The sequence below is a fragment of the Alligator sinensis genome, unplaced genomic scaffold (genome assembly GCF_000455745.1).
Source record: "Alligator sinensis unplaced genomic scaffold, ASM45574v1 scaffold1510_1, whole genome shotgun sequence".
NCBI lineage: Eukaryota > Metazoa > Chordata > Crocodylia > Alligatoridae > Alligator > Alligator sinensis.
The window spans coordinates 816,008-832,504 of NW_005842654.1; the positions used below are offsets into that span (position 1 = coordinate 816,008).

General features: G+C 39.1%; 1 protein-coding gene across 1 annotated transcript in view; it reads left to right on the top strand.

The window, feature by feature from the left end:
• LOC102371847 (microtubule-associated serine/threonine-protein kinase 4-like) overlaps nucleotides 1-16,497 on the top strand; it is a 154,021-nt gene that overhangs the window by 128,285 nt on the left and 9,239 nt on the right. Inside the window, exon 3 of the mRNA XM_025215592.1 lies at nucleotides 4,725-4,799. Coding sequence (XP_025071377.1) covers nucleotides 4,725-4,799 — 75 coding nt within the window. The remainder of the gene's footprint in view (nucleotides 1-4,724; nucleotides 4,800-16,497) is intronic.

Consider the following 16,497-nt stretch of genomic DNA (forward strand, 5'->3'; position numbering starts at 1 on the left):
GAACTTGGCCAGTCCGCTTCTGACTCCAGTGTCCACATCATTAATGAAGATGTTGAACAATATGGGTCCAAGGACAGAACCTTGGGGGACCCCACTGGTCACAGGACACCATGATGAGTGACTTCCATCAATTACTACCCTCTGGGTCTGACCACGGAGCCAATTTTCCAGCCAGTGCATCGTGGTGGACCCGAGGCGACAATGGGCCAGTTTCTCCAAGAGGTGATCGTGGGATATCAGATCGAATGCTTTTTTGAAGTCAAGATATATGACATCAATCTCTTCTCCCTTGTCCAGGTGATAGGTCACCTGGTCGTAGAAGGAAATGAGATTGGTCAAGCAAGACCTACCCGCAACAAACCCATGCTGGCTATCCCTTAAGATGTTGGTGTCGGCCAGTCCATTAAGGATGGCCTCTTTAATAAACTTTTCTAAGATCTTCCCCAGGATAGAAGTCAGGCTGATGGGCCTAGAGTTAGCCGAATCCACTTTCCTCCCTTTCTTGAAGATAGGCACCACATTGGCCTTCTTCCAGTCTTCGGGCACTACACCAGAGTGCCAAGAGTTTTCAAAGATCCGTGCTGGAGGCTGGGCTATGATGCTCGCCAGCTCCTTGAGTACCCTGGGGTGTAGATTGTCAGGGCCGGATGACTTGAAGGTATCCAGCTTCTCAAGATGTTCCTTCACAAGGAGATTATTTGAATGTGTGTATGCAGCCTAAGATCCTTTTTTCCTCAGTGAAGCAAGTTCATTTATTGTCATTCAAATTTTACATCCCCCATTACTGATGCTCAGCAAAAATAGGTATGAGGAATTTTTTTTAATTACACCTGTATGAACTCATGGATTCAACTATGAGCAGAAATTACTTTCTTGGGGGTAGTGGTGTGATGAGAAAAGTGTTTAGTTTTGGGCTAGGTACAGACAATCAAAAAGCCTGATGCTGAATTGATTCGGTCTTTGCAGGTTAGTCTAAGCTGCACAGATTAAACTGAAACAGAAGTGAACAGACTATTTACCTTGGTTTCAGGAGAGCCACGCTCATGATTAAAGGACAAGATAGTAGGCCTTATGAGGAGAGGCTGAGCGCCATGGGACTCTTCAGCCTGGAGAAGGGAAGGCTCATGGGGGGATTTGGTGGCAGCCTATAAATATATAAGGGGTGTGCATTAGGAACTGGGAGAACATCTGTTCACCAATGCACCCCAAAGGAAGAGGGAAGACGAGGTCTAATGGTCACAGACTCCTGGAAGACTGTTTTAGGCTGGACATAAGGAAAAACTGCTTTACCATCCAGGTCCCCAGAGTCTGGAAGAGACTCCCTGTCCAGAAGTGGTGCAAGCACCTACTCTGGACATCTTTAAGAAACACTTGGATGCCTATCTTTCTGGGATCATATGACCCCAGCTGACTTCCTGCCCCTTGGGCAGAGAGGGCTGGACTGGATGATCTTGCGAGGTCCCTTCCAGTCCTAATGTCTATGAAATCTATGCTTGCAGTGGCTCAGGCCAGAAGCCAGGGGGCACTAGAGCAGGCTCTCTGGCTGTGTGTTCACTTCCTCTTCCTCTTCCTGCTGCCCCTGAGGTCTCTGGGATTTGCAGTCCAGAATTACAACAGCAGGACTCTGCAGAGTTGCTCATCACGTTCTCTTTCTGCTTCCAGGTGCCTCTGGGATTTGTAGTTCACAGTTACAGCCAGAAATAAGTTTGAGTGGAGGAAGGGGTGTTTAACCCCCCTCCCTGGGCCCAGACTCCAGCTGGGGTTCACCGGGGGGTGGGGTAGCCTCTCCCCATGTAGACTTGGCTGCATCCCTAGCTGGGCTTGCCCCCCCCCCCTTGTCAGCCAGCCCTCACTGCTCCAGCTAGGCCCAGCCCAGGGATGCAAAGCATTCTGGGATGCTGGAGGACTATGATTTAACTTGGACCAGGAAGTGGTCTGGGACAGAAATCGGTTTGACCCAAATCTGTTAAGTCTGATACTGCATTCAACCATGTTTATCTTAAACCAGTTTCAGCCATTTTAAAACTGGTTTATGTCCACTGAGCTTCTGTTCTGTTACAGGTTTAAACCAGTTTCTGGTTATGTGCAAGTTCTGTCAGTCCAAGTGAACACCTTTTCTGATCACTGTTCTCACCAGTACAAAGTGGATTTACTACTTTGAGGCTGTGGGAAGAGGGAGTATGGAGTCCTATAGGCATTGCTTTACTCTTCTGCTATATATTTTTTAACTCTTTGCTGGTGGATGAGCTCCACTCAGCGTTTTCCCTTCTTTTTAAACCTAGCTGTTCGAAAGACTCATTTCCCCAAGGTGGTGGTATTCTCATTATTCATAAGTTGCTGAATCCTGTAGTTTACCAAGCTTTCTTTTTCTTTTTGTTTTTTCTTTTGAAACAAACTATTTCAGAGTAGGTATAAGAAGCCTTTCTTTTGTTACCCGAATCAAACAAGAATGAGAGCACCAAACAAATGTTAGTGGCATTATTGTTAATATATACATGTTTGCATGCCCACATGCACAGCAGTTGTGGCACCAGGTGGAGATCAAGCAGCATTCTGATTCCCCAGATGCCTGTCGCATAAGTGGTCAGGCAGCTGCACTGGCATGCTTTTAAATGGATAGGGGCCAGCTATGCCCCAGATCAGGGGGCTGGCAGGGGCAGCCCCAGGTCCTGGTTCAGGCACCCATTGTTGGAATCAGAAATCTTTTTGTGACTTGTGTTGTCATTTTATTACACCACACATTGGCTGAAGGTGTGGCATGTTGGAGTTTATCATGTAGCATCTGAACCTTCTGAACAGCATCATTAGATCTTTACTTACCTTGTACTTCTGGGTTGTTTTTTTTAATTTCATTAGAAAGAACCCTCCTCCAGTGGAAGTGATTCTAACTATCGGGCTGTGATTTAGTATTGATTTACTGGAAAGATATCCTATTTAATAATTGTGTAATATTATTAATGATCATGTTAATCACAATATTAATAATGCAATAAATGCAATGTCTGCAAGGCCCTTGGATTTATCTCCCCTCCTCTCCTCTTCCACTTCCTCTCCTAATATAAACTTTATGTCAATACTTGAAGGGTATGGAAACCTTCCCTATTTTGAATTCTGCATGGATGTCATCTCCATTAATAGAAACATCCAGTTCTTCTTTTCTGTGACTTCATGGCTAGGGACAGAAATTATATATAGACTAGTATAAGTGATCGGAAACCGGTTCAATCTGTAACACGACAGAGAAGTTCAGTGTATGTAACCCGCTTTCAAAATGGCTAAAACCGGTTTAAGATTAACCTTTATATTTGTGATAGAATATTTGATTTGTCAAAGATCCCTATGTGATAAAACAGAGTATTCTTAATGCTAAGAATGAAGTAAAGAGTTACTGATTTAGAAGCTTGTGGAACAGGACTTAAAAAAGTACCCGCAGTCTGATAACATGGGTGATCAAGAGGAAAGAGAAGAAGAAAAGGATACCATGTAATTCTGATTAACTTACCAGGAGGAAGGGGCAGAGGAGAGAGAAGAAAATGTACTTTATTTATGGCAACTACTAAAGAATGCACCTTTTGGCTTATCCTTTTTTGCAGAGCTTCAAATTGTATGGTATAGGTGTATACAACGTCTACTTTTTTGTATGTCTTTTTTTTTTTTTTCTTTTCTCTCTCAGCTCTTAATCTTTTTTCTTGATTAGTCAATTTTAATTAAAGTGTATTGAGGTAAAGTCGTTATGGTACATCCTTGAAAGGATGACAACTTTTTAAAACCTCTTATAAGAACTTACTGGGGGAGGGGCGAAAGAAATTAGTACCTATTCTGGAATATGTGTTTAAGACAGCCCTCTAAAATGGTATCCCTTTATTTTGATCTCTGTCAGTAAGGCACAGCCTAGAGGAATGGCAAGAGTAGGAGAACAGACTATATATAATACTCAACCTCTACAAAGCAATTATTCTTGTGAAAACTGCTGCAACTATTGGACATTCAGCTGGTTATAACACTGCAATCACTACACAAAGCAAATGAGTCATTACCTTAAACAATTTTGTGCCAGTAATACATATTATGTATCTATATTTTTACAAAAAGAGAGCTCTTTCAAATTCTTCCTGTCCTTTACATATGGAAGCCTCCTATTTTAAACCTTTTCTCAAAAGAAAGTATGAATCTCTCATACCCACTCGGCATAAATCTCAAAAGCATAATGTTGGTTCATCTTTTGAAGATCTGAAAACCTGAATCTCTTTACCAAAAAGAAAAACAGTTTATTTTAATAGAGAAGGTGCTGTATCTGAGACAGGGATATCATTCCAGATTGGTTAAATGATAAATATTTTTTTCTGTGCACTTGTTGAAATTGGCATTAAAACTGACAGATAATGTAAACACTTGCTAAGGGCAAGATAAAGCTTTTGTAACTGTAATGTGTAAATCAAAATATGAGTATAAATAAGTAGGCAAACTCATTAAGTGGATATACAAAAATACATTTATGAAAGGCTCATGAGATTATTGCTAGCAAAATAGCTTTATTATTCTCTGATTTGCTTATGGGGAGACTATGAAATATTTTATAAAGCACTTACAAGGTTAGTGAAAGTACATTTCGGTTAAATACTCTCCCTCTCCCTTCTCTGACATCCTTCATTCCATCCCCTCCACGATCCATTCTCTCCCCTTTTTTCTCTTCTTTCCCCTTCCCTTCTTCCATTCACTGTCAGGAAGGGCCGCCTCAGAAGAGCCATTTCAGCTCAGCCCGGCACCGTCAAAGACTAGTGGAACCAGCAGCTACAAAAGTGAGTGTATATATTAAAGGAGAGCTTTAAAAATGAACTGATGTACCAACAGAATATTTGAAGTGGTAGCAAAGAAACAGTGTATGTTTTTGATAGAAATATCAGCTGCTATTACTCACATAATTATCTTATAAGATCTATCCACGTATAACTGTTGCAACTTTTAAAAATTGTCTACAAGCTTTCTGACCCATCTTTTAGATCTACAGTATATGTGCAAACTTATGAAAAACAAAACTTATAGGTAATGTTGCTTTGTTTGTTGCTTTGCTTATGTGTTCTGTTTAATTAATCTACTTTTCACAATTCATAAATTGTAGTCACAAATGTGACGCATCATTCATGTATCTTAAAATATTTTTAATTACATTTTTTGGCTTTTTACTGCCACCAAAAAAAAAACCATACAGGGGCAAGGATACAAAGCGTTGCACGTTACACAAAGCTTATGGTCCCCTCTCTTGGTATCTTAGCTTATTATACCCTCACTTCATACTTGGCCTCATTCATGCCACATACAAATATTATACTTGAGAGAGAGGATATGACCTGTCATTTAGATCATTCAGTGTCTGCTGAAGTGAGCTTGAGCTCATGAAAGCTTATGCTATACATCTCTGATTTAGTTTGTCTATAAGGTGCAAATCGACCCTGACTTCAGGCTAACATGCCTGGTGGCCTATCTGTCATTTGTCTTTCAGACCACTGGTGTATAAATTGCACTTATTAAATGTACTCTTAAATGTTGTGACTATAATTAGTTGTGTTGCTTGATGGTGTCAATTTAACACATTATAGCATTTAGTTCCTTTTTATATGACTGCAGGTTTTCGAAAAACGAAGGGTTTTGGGGGTTTTAAGGCTAAAAATGAGTAGAATTTTTAAATTTTAAGAACGTTGCTGTAATCTAAGTATGCTTGATTTTAGTAAGTTTTCACAGAAAGTTACTGTTGCATACTTGCTTGGTGTCTTGCTTTAGAAATTTAACTAACTTGAAGGGTGACCAAAGAATTTGTTCACTGGAATTTTCTGTAGATAACAAATTTGAACAACAAATGAACAAAGGTAAAGCCTGGTGAAGAAGATGCTGTAAGAATAATAATCCAAAGGACGTGATAAAGTAGTTATTTATGAAGCTAGCAAAGGCAACCATCAAATTGAAAATCAATTTGATACAGGACCTGGTGGGTAAGGGGGAGACGGACAAGAGAGAGTGTTTAGATTATTTTCAAAATCTTGTGGTGTTTCAATACATAATAGCAATAAAGCTTTATTCCAGATGAGCTGTCAGTATAAATTGGGAGCACCTGTTGGCAATGGTCAAGAGGATTACTCTGAAATGTTGTTAGTTTGAAGAAAACATTGATGTTGCTGTGCACCAAATAACAGCCTCCAAATGAACTGACTGTAGAGAGAGAACAGTACAACGATAGTGGATTTATATTTACTTTTATAAATAACTTGGAAATAATTCCAGATCGAGTGCCCTTCACAATTAATTACACTGTGTGCCACCATGGTAGTAGCCATTACAGCCCCTTTATAGATATTGTTAAGAATTACAATGTCTACTAATAAAGGTGGAACATAGGAAATAGATTCCCAAGCTGATGCAGTGTGTCCTGGAGCTATAGGATTCACAAGCAGATATTTACTTCTCAAGCTACTGAAAATCTTTTAGGATTATGCTTTCATTTACATCTCAATAAAAAATGCTGGTAACTTTGAAGTCTAGAGAGAGGTGGTGGTGGTGGTTGTTGTTGTTGTTATTATTGATCAAAGTCTTGCTAGCTGTTAGTTCCTGAACTGCAAGGTCTTAAACGGATGAGAAGTTATGGCAACCAGCCTTCCATAGCGGAAAAGAAGCTAGACTGTTTGTTAAGCTACTACTAGATTCATACTTACATAAATCTCTGATCTTCCTAAACCTTCACTGACATGCAAAGAATTTCTGAATGGTACTTTACATATATTGGGCCTAGGAGGCAACTGTCCTTCTGGATCATGGTGTATACATGAGAGGTCCCCAGGGCCTTTGACATTTATGCCTAAACAGGAGTATGGGGGAGTGGAGGCTACCTAGACCTTCCATCCCCCTGTTAGACCACTGAGACAGAATCCAAAGGCCAAACTAGACATCTGGTGCTTCAGTGGCTTTAATTATATGTCCAGGAATCAAACCTGTCTCCAGCATGGCAGAAAAGGATTTTGACACTGAACCACAACAGCAGGTATACTGGGCCTAACTCAAAAGGTAAAACAATATTACTTAGCTTAATGGGGAAGTATAAAGAAGAGGTGAGTGGCTGCCAGTGACACTTCAGAACAGGGGCGGGCAAAATACAGCCTGCGGGCTGGATCCAGGTCATGGAGGGACTTTCTGGCCTGCAGAAAGTCCCACCTGGCCCGAGCATCATCTGGCCTCTGTGGTGTGTCCTACTACCTCTAGGCACACAGTGGGGCTGGGGTGGCTCTGTGGCTGGACTCCAGCCTTGTCCCCATGGGGACTGGCAGGACTTGCGTGCACAGCCCCAGCCTTGGCCCTGGCCCATGCCTGCTGTGGACCCACCTTGTAGGGCAGGTCAGGGCTGGGGCTGTGCACTCAGCTGCTGTTAGGCACTGGTGGTGGTGAGGAGCCACATAACTTGTGGGCTCCGGGCTGTTACGGAGCAGGTGGTGGAGCGGGGTGCTGTATATTTAACACCTCTGTTCTAGATGTCTGAATTAATTCCATGTATATTTGTACTTTTTAATGAAAATAGCTTTCTCCAAAGTGTGCAAGGATTTTTCTCTATCCCAGGGTCTTAGGTTTCCCTAGCATGATGGTAGGAATGCTGGAAGCCAGTAGGTCAAGCTGGACTGCTGGATAGTTCATGTGCACTAGGCCTGGAACTGGCAAAAATTTTATGTAAAAGTTTCTAGTGTGGAAACAGCTAAGATTAAGTCACTTTTCTCTTGCTTAAGAACTAATAGAGCTGCACGTTCTTTTCTACTTCTCTTTAGCTTTTCCTTTCATATTGATTAGATCTACCAATTAAGTGAGGATATTTGTCCTGCAGGTATTGTATCCTGTCTCATCTATTGTTAGACCTTTCTTTCTCTGGAGGCACTGAGGTTAGTTGAGATGGAAATCTTACAAGTCATATAGAAAGTTACTTCTGTTGCCTTTAATTCTCCTCTATTAATTATTAAATGTCTTGGCATACATGAATGCAAAAGAAAAAAATGGATTGAAAGACAGAATCACATACCCTTCATTTAAAATGCTAGACCTTATTAACGCAATATAATCAAGACTACCAGTGAGAGGTCAACAGGAATTTAAAAAATAAAATAAACAATATAGTTGCTGATTTGATTTACTGTAATTTGACTTAAATCTATCTATCTACTGTGTTGGGTAATGAGGGAAAAGAAACTGGCTGTAAAATGGCAATGAATTGAAAGGTTTTCTGGATCCTAATCTTCAGCTTGCCTAAAATGTTGGTCTTCTAAACAAAAACTATAAAATTCACTTGACTTCATGGCTAGCAGATAGAGGGGGAAAAACAAGTTGGGGTATACATTTAAAAAAAGGATTTATTACTGGTTTGTTTACTTTCAGTAGGAGGAAAGATGATGTGCATCCATCCACTGTTGTCCTTTTTAGCTAAGGACCTAGGTATGAGTAAGGTGAGAATGGTTTTAAATTCTGTCCAGTAACGAGTATAAATAAGAAACTTTAGATCCTGACTAAATTGATACGTCACAACTGTGTTTACATATTTATGAAAGTAAGAGTCCTCATTGTCCAGAATCAATCATAAGTTCAAAACATAGTCTTCTCTTTCACTTGATATTCTATTATTTTTTGTTTAACATTTGCTTGCCATGTTGGTGAGGTAGTGGTATTTTTGTAATTAACTTTTAACTAGCTTTTTGTTATAAATTCCCTTTGTTTGTGTATTCCTAAACACTCCCTTCAACTTAGAAATGGTCCAGGCTTCCAAAATGATACGAAGTTTTAGTCAGCAGAAAACTTTTTCAGGAAGCTTGATGCTAAGCAGGTAATTCATCCTCCATGGATACTCACGACTGTTTACATTCAGAATGTTTTTCTCTTTAATAGTTTCTTCAGGTCCTTTTTGAAGTTCTGTTCCAAAAATCTCTTCTCCCAGGGATTTCAAAGTAAATTTATCTTGGACCAAATATAGATTAAGTTTTGAAAAGTCAGTAATTTATTTGAAACTCATTTCTGGGCAACCCTACTGAGATATTATGGGTAAAACTTCCTTGAGATTTCCTATATGAACTTTGAAATGTTCTCATTAGAAAATGAACTAAGGCATGGAGCTAAACAACTGGCTAACATTTAGAAGTTGTAATTGAGCCTGAAGCATGTCCTGTGTAAGCCTGGACTAGTTGCTTTTCTACAAGGCCTACAACGTGTTCAGTGGTGTAACAGATGGTAGGGTGCATTTTGGGAACACTGGTTGAAAAGGTGCTATAAAAAGTGCAAAGTGGTGGTTCTAGCTGTTGAAGGAAGAATCCTGAACAGAATGTGTGTATTTGTAAACATTTAAGAGCCAGTATATTCAAAGTTAAGGCTATATTTAAGATGAGGGAATGAGTAAAAGCAGTAGGCATAGCAGAGGATCTGGAAGGGTGGTGTTTACCATGTCTTCTGCAATGAGGATGAAAGCACTGGGGAGCAGAGGGAAGTGGCCCCATACTGAAGCTGCTTTTAGCCTAGTCCTGCTGATCTATAGGTACAGATAAGTGAATCAATGGCCATTTGCCAACATTGTCAGCATCTGCCAGCCATCCACCCACAAATGTGACAGGTGGTCAGGGGAAAAGGGTAGGGACATTATGAAGAAGGGAGCAGCAGTGTTGCAGGTATGTGGAGTAGAGATTTGAGAAGATAGTGGAGGAAGGGGTGGCAGTGGTAAGAACACTATTCCTTGAGGTTTACAATAGCTAAAAAGTATCAGGACACTAGAAAGGGGCACTTCAAAGGTCTATGGAAGAAAACCACCTTTCAGCTTACGTGGAGCACCATACACGTATAGTAAAGACCCTTCTTAGAAACAGGTCTTATTTTTGGCCTAAAAATAAGGCTGAACTGCTCTAAAATGGGCTAGTGATGTATCTTAGTATTCTTCAGTTACCTGTAGTTTTGATGGGGATCTACTGTTTGCCCTAAAATTTAATTTTTTTCCCACACTGTTGTTGTGCCTTCCCAGAAAAATCATGAGGTTCTATTAAATTGAATGATAAAAATACCAATTAAAATGTTGAATTTGAAGTTTAAACAAAAACAATTTTTTGAGCTTTAATTGCATATTGGTCAGGAAATTGTTCCAATAACAAGTGCAACTCAGCCTTTTCAACAGAAAAACTGATATTCTAGTGTCTGCTGAAAGCCAGCATAAAATCTTCTATGTAGATTATGAAACAGTGAATCTCTGCAGTTCACAAGCTTTTTCTTAATGGCCATCCCAGAAACTTGCCTCTGCACTCTCATTCAAAGAATAGCTGGAGACTTCACCCATTTTGGTTGTTGTTGGTGTTAAGAGCCCCTGGCCAGACTTATCTGATTCAAATCCTGAATTCTGCTTCTTCAGATAAGTGCACCAACATCTAAATCCATTTTAGCTTCCTGTCTTTAGTATATAGAGTTGATACTTGGGAGAGCCCCAAAGCTGAGTGGAACTGCCTCCATATGAAGGCATTTAGTCATCTCTGGTGGCTGTCTTGATCTTGACAACAAAGAACACCCTCCTTGGTGCCAAAGCACCTGCTGTTGGACCTTTCTCTTGATGTAGGGTAACTTCCTCCGAGTTCAGATGGCCTCAGTCAGGCTGTTGCAATTCTGAACAATATATATGCTGATGTAAGTGACATAGAAGACATTTAATTGTCTTCCACGCTGGTAGTTAGATAATGGAATGCCCATTTAAGAACAGCTATCAACTGAATACTTTTCATAATGCGTTGTGGAGAAATAGCCTTTTATCATAATCTTAGATTGGAAAAAATAAGACTGCTTGGCTCATACAGGCATGATGCTCCAGGTATGTTTGGTAAAGTTGTACAAATGCTGATGTTGGTTCCCTTGCAAGCATCTGTGAGATCTTCCATCCCTAATGAACAAAGCCCAGACACATCCTTGGCTTTACTGCAATGTGTTGCTGGTGTTGTTTTTTTCCAGTTGCAAAATGTTGAAAAACAATACTGGGTTTTATATTTAAGCTGAACAGTTGTATGACCAGCTGGCGCTATGTCTTGCATGTATTTATCATAAAGTACTTAGCACTTTTGAAGTATAAGGATGAGAATATTTGTGTTGATAGTAGCTGGAATTCTATATGACCTATATGTTTTTCTAATGTTTGGCTGTGTTTACTAGTCTCCCACCTGTGCAATGATATGGTACATTGCCAATAGGTGAAATAGTGTGCAACAGGAAGTCAGGATGGAGCGTGAGTTTTCTAACACAGAGTGTTAGACTAAATGATTTCATGTACTGTGAAATGGAAAATTCAATCATAATTTTCCACACTTTTTAGTTAAGAAACATGGTTATTTTCCAATAAGTCAGATGAACAAAATACAGGGTTTTTATAAAATCCTTGTGTACAACCTAAGTTATTAAAGTTTAAAAGTGCACAAGGACTTTATGAAGACCCTGTATAGAATGTGATATCACAGGTAGCAAATCTAACCAATATTCCTTGTCTCATTAGTAATTTATTTTATCTTGTTTTTTTTACTGAGAGTTCTTTTAAAAAGATGACATTAAAATAAAGGCAACAAAATGGTTATAACATGTCCTGAGCACACACTAAGATTTACTGTGCTCATGTTGATAAGTAGCAAAAATCCTTCCTTTTGAAAGGGGTTTATACTTTTGATTTGAGAGGCTTTCATATTTTGTTAATAGTAGTAGCTGCTGTCTAAGTAATCTTCATTACATTATAGTTGTAAAGAAACAGAGTTCATTTGGATAGCCACTGCTGCTTTCAGCTGAGAACTTGAAATATGAGAGGATAAAGTTAGCTAATATCATAGGAAGGCCTGAATAATACTTCAGTATCTGTCTTAATATTTAATACCAGAACATTAGATTTCCTTAAAAACACATGTATGAGCCCCTTTCTAGTTTCAGGATGTGATTTTAAGGCAAATACAGAAGTGTTACCAACTACATTGCATCCATTTTTAGAAATGGCTAATTCAAGTTTAATCAAAGGATAGAGTGCATTTGATTAGGAGGAACTTTTTTTTCTGCTGCTACTAAGCAATCAGGAACTTATGGTACTTTTTGATTGAAATTGAAAACTGGCCAAAGAAGTATTGGACCTGCTTTTCTCTTTCATTTTGGTGCATCTGTTCCCCAAATTTTAACACCAGATGATTTTAGGGACATCAACTGAGTACCAAGATAATTCTTAAGAGCAAGTTCAGTGCTCCTTCTGAATCATGTTACATGCCCTTCCATCAAAGGAACTGAGGAAAAAATGTGGTCAACTGATCAACAAAGATCCTTTCTGCTTTCAGAAGGCATCAGTCCAAAATACACTGTTACTCCCTAGGTATCAATTTGTTCAAATGCTAAGAAAGCCTTTAAACATATCGTATGCAGAGTGAAACAAATCTAGCTCCCAACTGTTTACTAAATTTGTTTAGTCTGTTATAAATCTTTGTTGCCCCAGGACCCAATTCATCTGTGGTAAGCCACTTATTGATTATTTGAATTGGCCATGTTGTACATAAAGCCATTGATTTTTTTTTTTTTTTTGCATGTTTTAGAAAACTACATATATAAAAAGTAAATATCTCTTCCATCCTGTTAATTTGCATTTAAATGGATAATGCCTAGGTTTAAGTAGACTTCTGGGTATTCCCTTCACATTACTTTTCAATACCTCTGGAGCTGATCCACAGATAAATTTCTTCTCTGAAAGGGGCTGTCAGCAGTGACTGTAGTAAAATTAATATGGGGAAGTTAGCTGAAGAAACAAAAAGAAATTGTAGTATAAAATGTATGACACTGAGGAAAGAACCAAAGTGGCCTCTTCATGTTTAAATTGGAACGTAAGTGGCTCTTTCTTCACATCTACATCCTAGTAAAATTTGCATTAGTTTTCTGCTGGTATGTTTAGCTTGGTTCACCAGTTGATTTATTAACACTGGATGAGAGGAGAAAGTGAAGATTTAGAAAAATATCTTTCATAGAGTTAGGGCCACAGTTCAGATATTTAAATCCCCCCTTGCATCCTTTCTTAAAAAAAAAAAAAAAAAAAAAAGACATCATGGATACTTGATAGTGCTGTCTATCTGTAGATGAAGAAGAAAAGCCACATATGTTAATTCATATATTCAAGCTTTGGAAGCTGGTGCTTCAGTGCTATATGATTTAATTATTTTATCTGCTTACAAACCTCCAAACTAAGCAAAGAAACCTGGTAACCTAATGAATATATCTATTAATGAGGTGGAAGAACACAGGGTCCTTCAAATCCAAGGCAGGAACTGTAAGAAATACCAATGCCTTAAGCATCAGAAGACAATAGAGACAGAAGCTTAGAGTAGACATTTATATAATCAGCAAAGGTTGGACTAAATCTGTATTACTGAAAACAAGTACAAGATGGGACACTGAGACTCATTACATTAGAATTTCTGAGGAAAAAGCAGAGAAAGATCAAATCATGATAGTTCATAAAGGACAAACCAGAATAAATTTGACCTAAATAAGAACACTTCTGGTTTACAAATAGAGGCCCTAGTCCTCTGGAAGAAAGTGCTAAAAACTCCCCCTTTGATGAATCTAGCAGTTTAAAGATATCTAAAGCTGCATGTCCAAAATTGCTGCTCACTTTTCAAAATCCATGGGTTTTACATAGGAGGAGAAAGATGTTTAATGAGGCAATTTCTTGATATTAGATCAGCCACATTTAAAAATGGTTTGCATCCTGAGTAATGGATACTTCTTTGTATTTCAAGAGTGAAGTGATTAGAAAATTAAATAAAATGTTCAATCTTCATTTTAGAAGGATGTTTATTGAACATAATGGCTTGATTTATCATTAATCTTATTAAACAGTTTTCTTAATGGCATGTCTATGATTCAATAAATTACTTCCTTGAGACACCAGAATGATCATGGTCTATACATGGATGGAAATGCAAGGTCCATCTTTGTCTTTAATTACATTCAACAGCAATACAGGTAGAATTAAATACAAAGACTTCCCTTTTCTCTCCATGCCAAAACCAACCCCTGCTATGGGGAACTAGATAGGAGAGAGAACTGCGTATTATGAAACCTTGGGCTTATTTCTGTATCATGATGAGCACAATATGTTTACACCTGTTGAGTTCTCTGAATGTCTTCCTACATTCATTCTCATTTAGGGTTGGGTAGTCCAAAGGGGTAGAATTGCCCCGATAAGTATTGCAGAAGATAAAACATTATTTTTCACTTAAAAATGCATTATTGATATTTACTTGAAAAGATTTTTTATGAAGCAATTTGACAGCTGAAAAACCTCAAAGATCAGACTTTTCAATATTGGAAAACCTTGAGACTATTGTTGAAAGATGAAACATTTACTATAGTTCTAAAAGCTGTTCTGTATCAACATTAGCTATCTTTTTTTAGCAGTTTATGATCATTGTAGCTCTTATTTCTTGTGTCAGGGTCCAATTCTCAGAAATCAATAAGTCAGTGGGACTGTTTTCTCCACTTCCCCATATAAAGGTATGTAGATCAATATTTTGAATTTACTGTAATTTACTAGTAATAGGTAAATAACTAAAAGATTTTGTACTGTTTCGTGAGTCACCTCTGTGGTGTATATTCTTTTTATTTAAACCCAGTTGTAGGTCAGAATCTTTCCTTTACTAACTGGAAGTGCATAGGTAAGTAATAGTTGATATAACTTTTTTATCAATTGTTTTTATATAAATGGGCATCTACAATCTTCTGTGCCTTAAGATTGCTTGGGATAACCTAAATTTCACATACCTGAAGAGACCGTAGGATGTATTGAAATTTAGAATTTGAAATTATTATATACCTAAAAAAAAGCTTTTATACTTTTGCAAATACAGAGAAGATTTTATTATTAGTGTTGTATTATGAATCTACCACTGCTTAATGATTACCATAATTAAATCATTTATACATAGTCCTCATTGCACCTTCAAAGCAATTTAGCAAAGACTTGTACAAATCTCCTTGAACCTATCAAAAACAAAGCTTAATATAGTCATAAGTTTTCAGAACACAGTGGAAGGGGAAACATTTCCTTGTGCAAAAAAAGATTCTGTGGTGCATTTAGCCTACTTTGTGTCACTCCATTTTAACTTGCTCGGGGTTCCTTTGAGGGCAGTAGAGACTAAGGACATGTTGATGTGGTGTCTGTCCTGGTGATTTTTGGCTGCTGGAATACTTCCTTTGTCATAAGCAGCAAACATGAAGAAGATATTGTATGTTGGAGAATTGTCCAGTGATTCTGTGATTCCAGGTCTGGGGGCCACAAAGTTTGGCCTAAAGTTGCCTTTGTCTTCCAGCCCATGCAAACCTCAGTCCTTGATGTTTAGCCAAAACATTTTGATGCCTGGGAGCTGTGGCAGAATGCCATCTGAGTCTGTCCCCAAACTCTGCTATCAGGCTTATTACCTATCTGACAGTTTGGTTACCATGGTCACTGTAGAGGGCAGGCACCCCTTCCTCCATCTGCTTCAGGTAACCCTGAGATGTAACCTGAGCTGGATATATTCCAGAGGGAGGGGGAAACCTGTTCTCTCTACCTACGTGGCTGGCCCCACACACCTGGGTGGGGGTTTAAACCCTCTATTGTTCTAAGCAATGATATCAAGATGGGGGGGGGGGGGGGGGGGGGACCCTGCCAGTCTACCCGGCAACCAGTGACGTATTTCAAATTGTTGGCTGGCAGCCAACAACTGCTGACCTTCATTGGATCAGGTAAATGAGGTCATAAAGTCTATATAAGTTAAAGACTGCCCAGGGGGAGGGGCAGCAGCCATGATAAAGACACTGAGAGCAGCTGAAGCTCAGCAGTTCTCTATCTCTCTCTCTTGAAACTCATGGTCAATAAACTGCCTGCCTCCAGAGGAAATCTCCACCTGCCGCTGGATGATACTTGTGAGTAAGCTACTTGACATCTAACTAGATATATAGCTTGCAGTAACTCAGATGCATTATCAAAGGCTACCCAACCACCCTGTTTGCTCTAAGGTATTTCTGCGATATTGATCTACCCTGTAAGCTGTTTCAAACCTATTCCTTGTAATCAGTAAAGTTCTCCTCTGTACCTAGCCTGGGAGACTTATTGGGAAAGGGTCTAGATTATGCTTTGGAGTCCCCTTGGTCTGGCTGACTAAGGGAGACCACTTTTTGTTCTTCAGACTAAAGAAAGTGTCCCAAATTCTTGCAGTGGGTTGAGTACCCACTTCAGGTCTATAAAGCCTGTGTACCTTATGAGGCAGAGCCACTAACAGATCGAGACTCATGAGTTGTGGCAGTGTTACCCCCAGACTTGTGAGTGTGCTCCAGGAAGGGGGTTGGCCAGATATGAGGTGCCCCAGGGAGGCACCCAGAGCTTGACAGGTGGTTGGGCGCAGTGAGGTGAGTGGCTACTGGCCTGCCACAGGAGCTGCTAGCTAATTATACTTCATTTTCAGC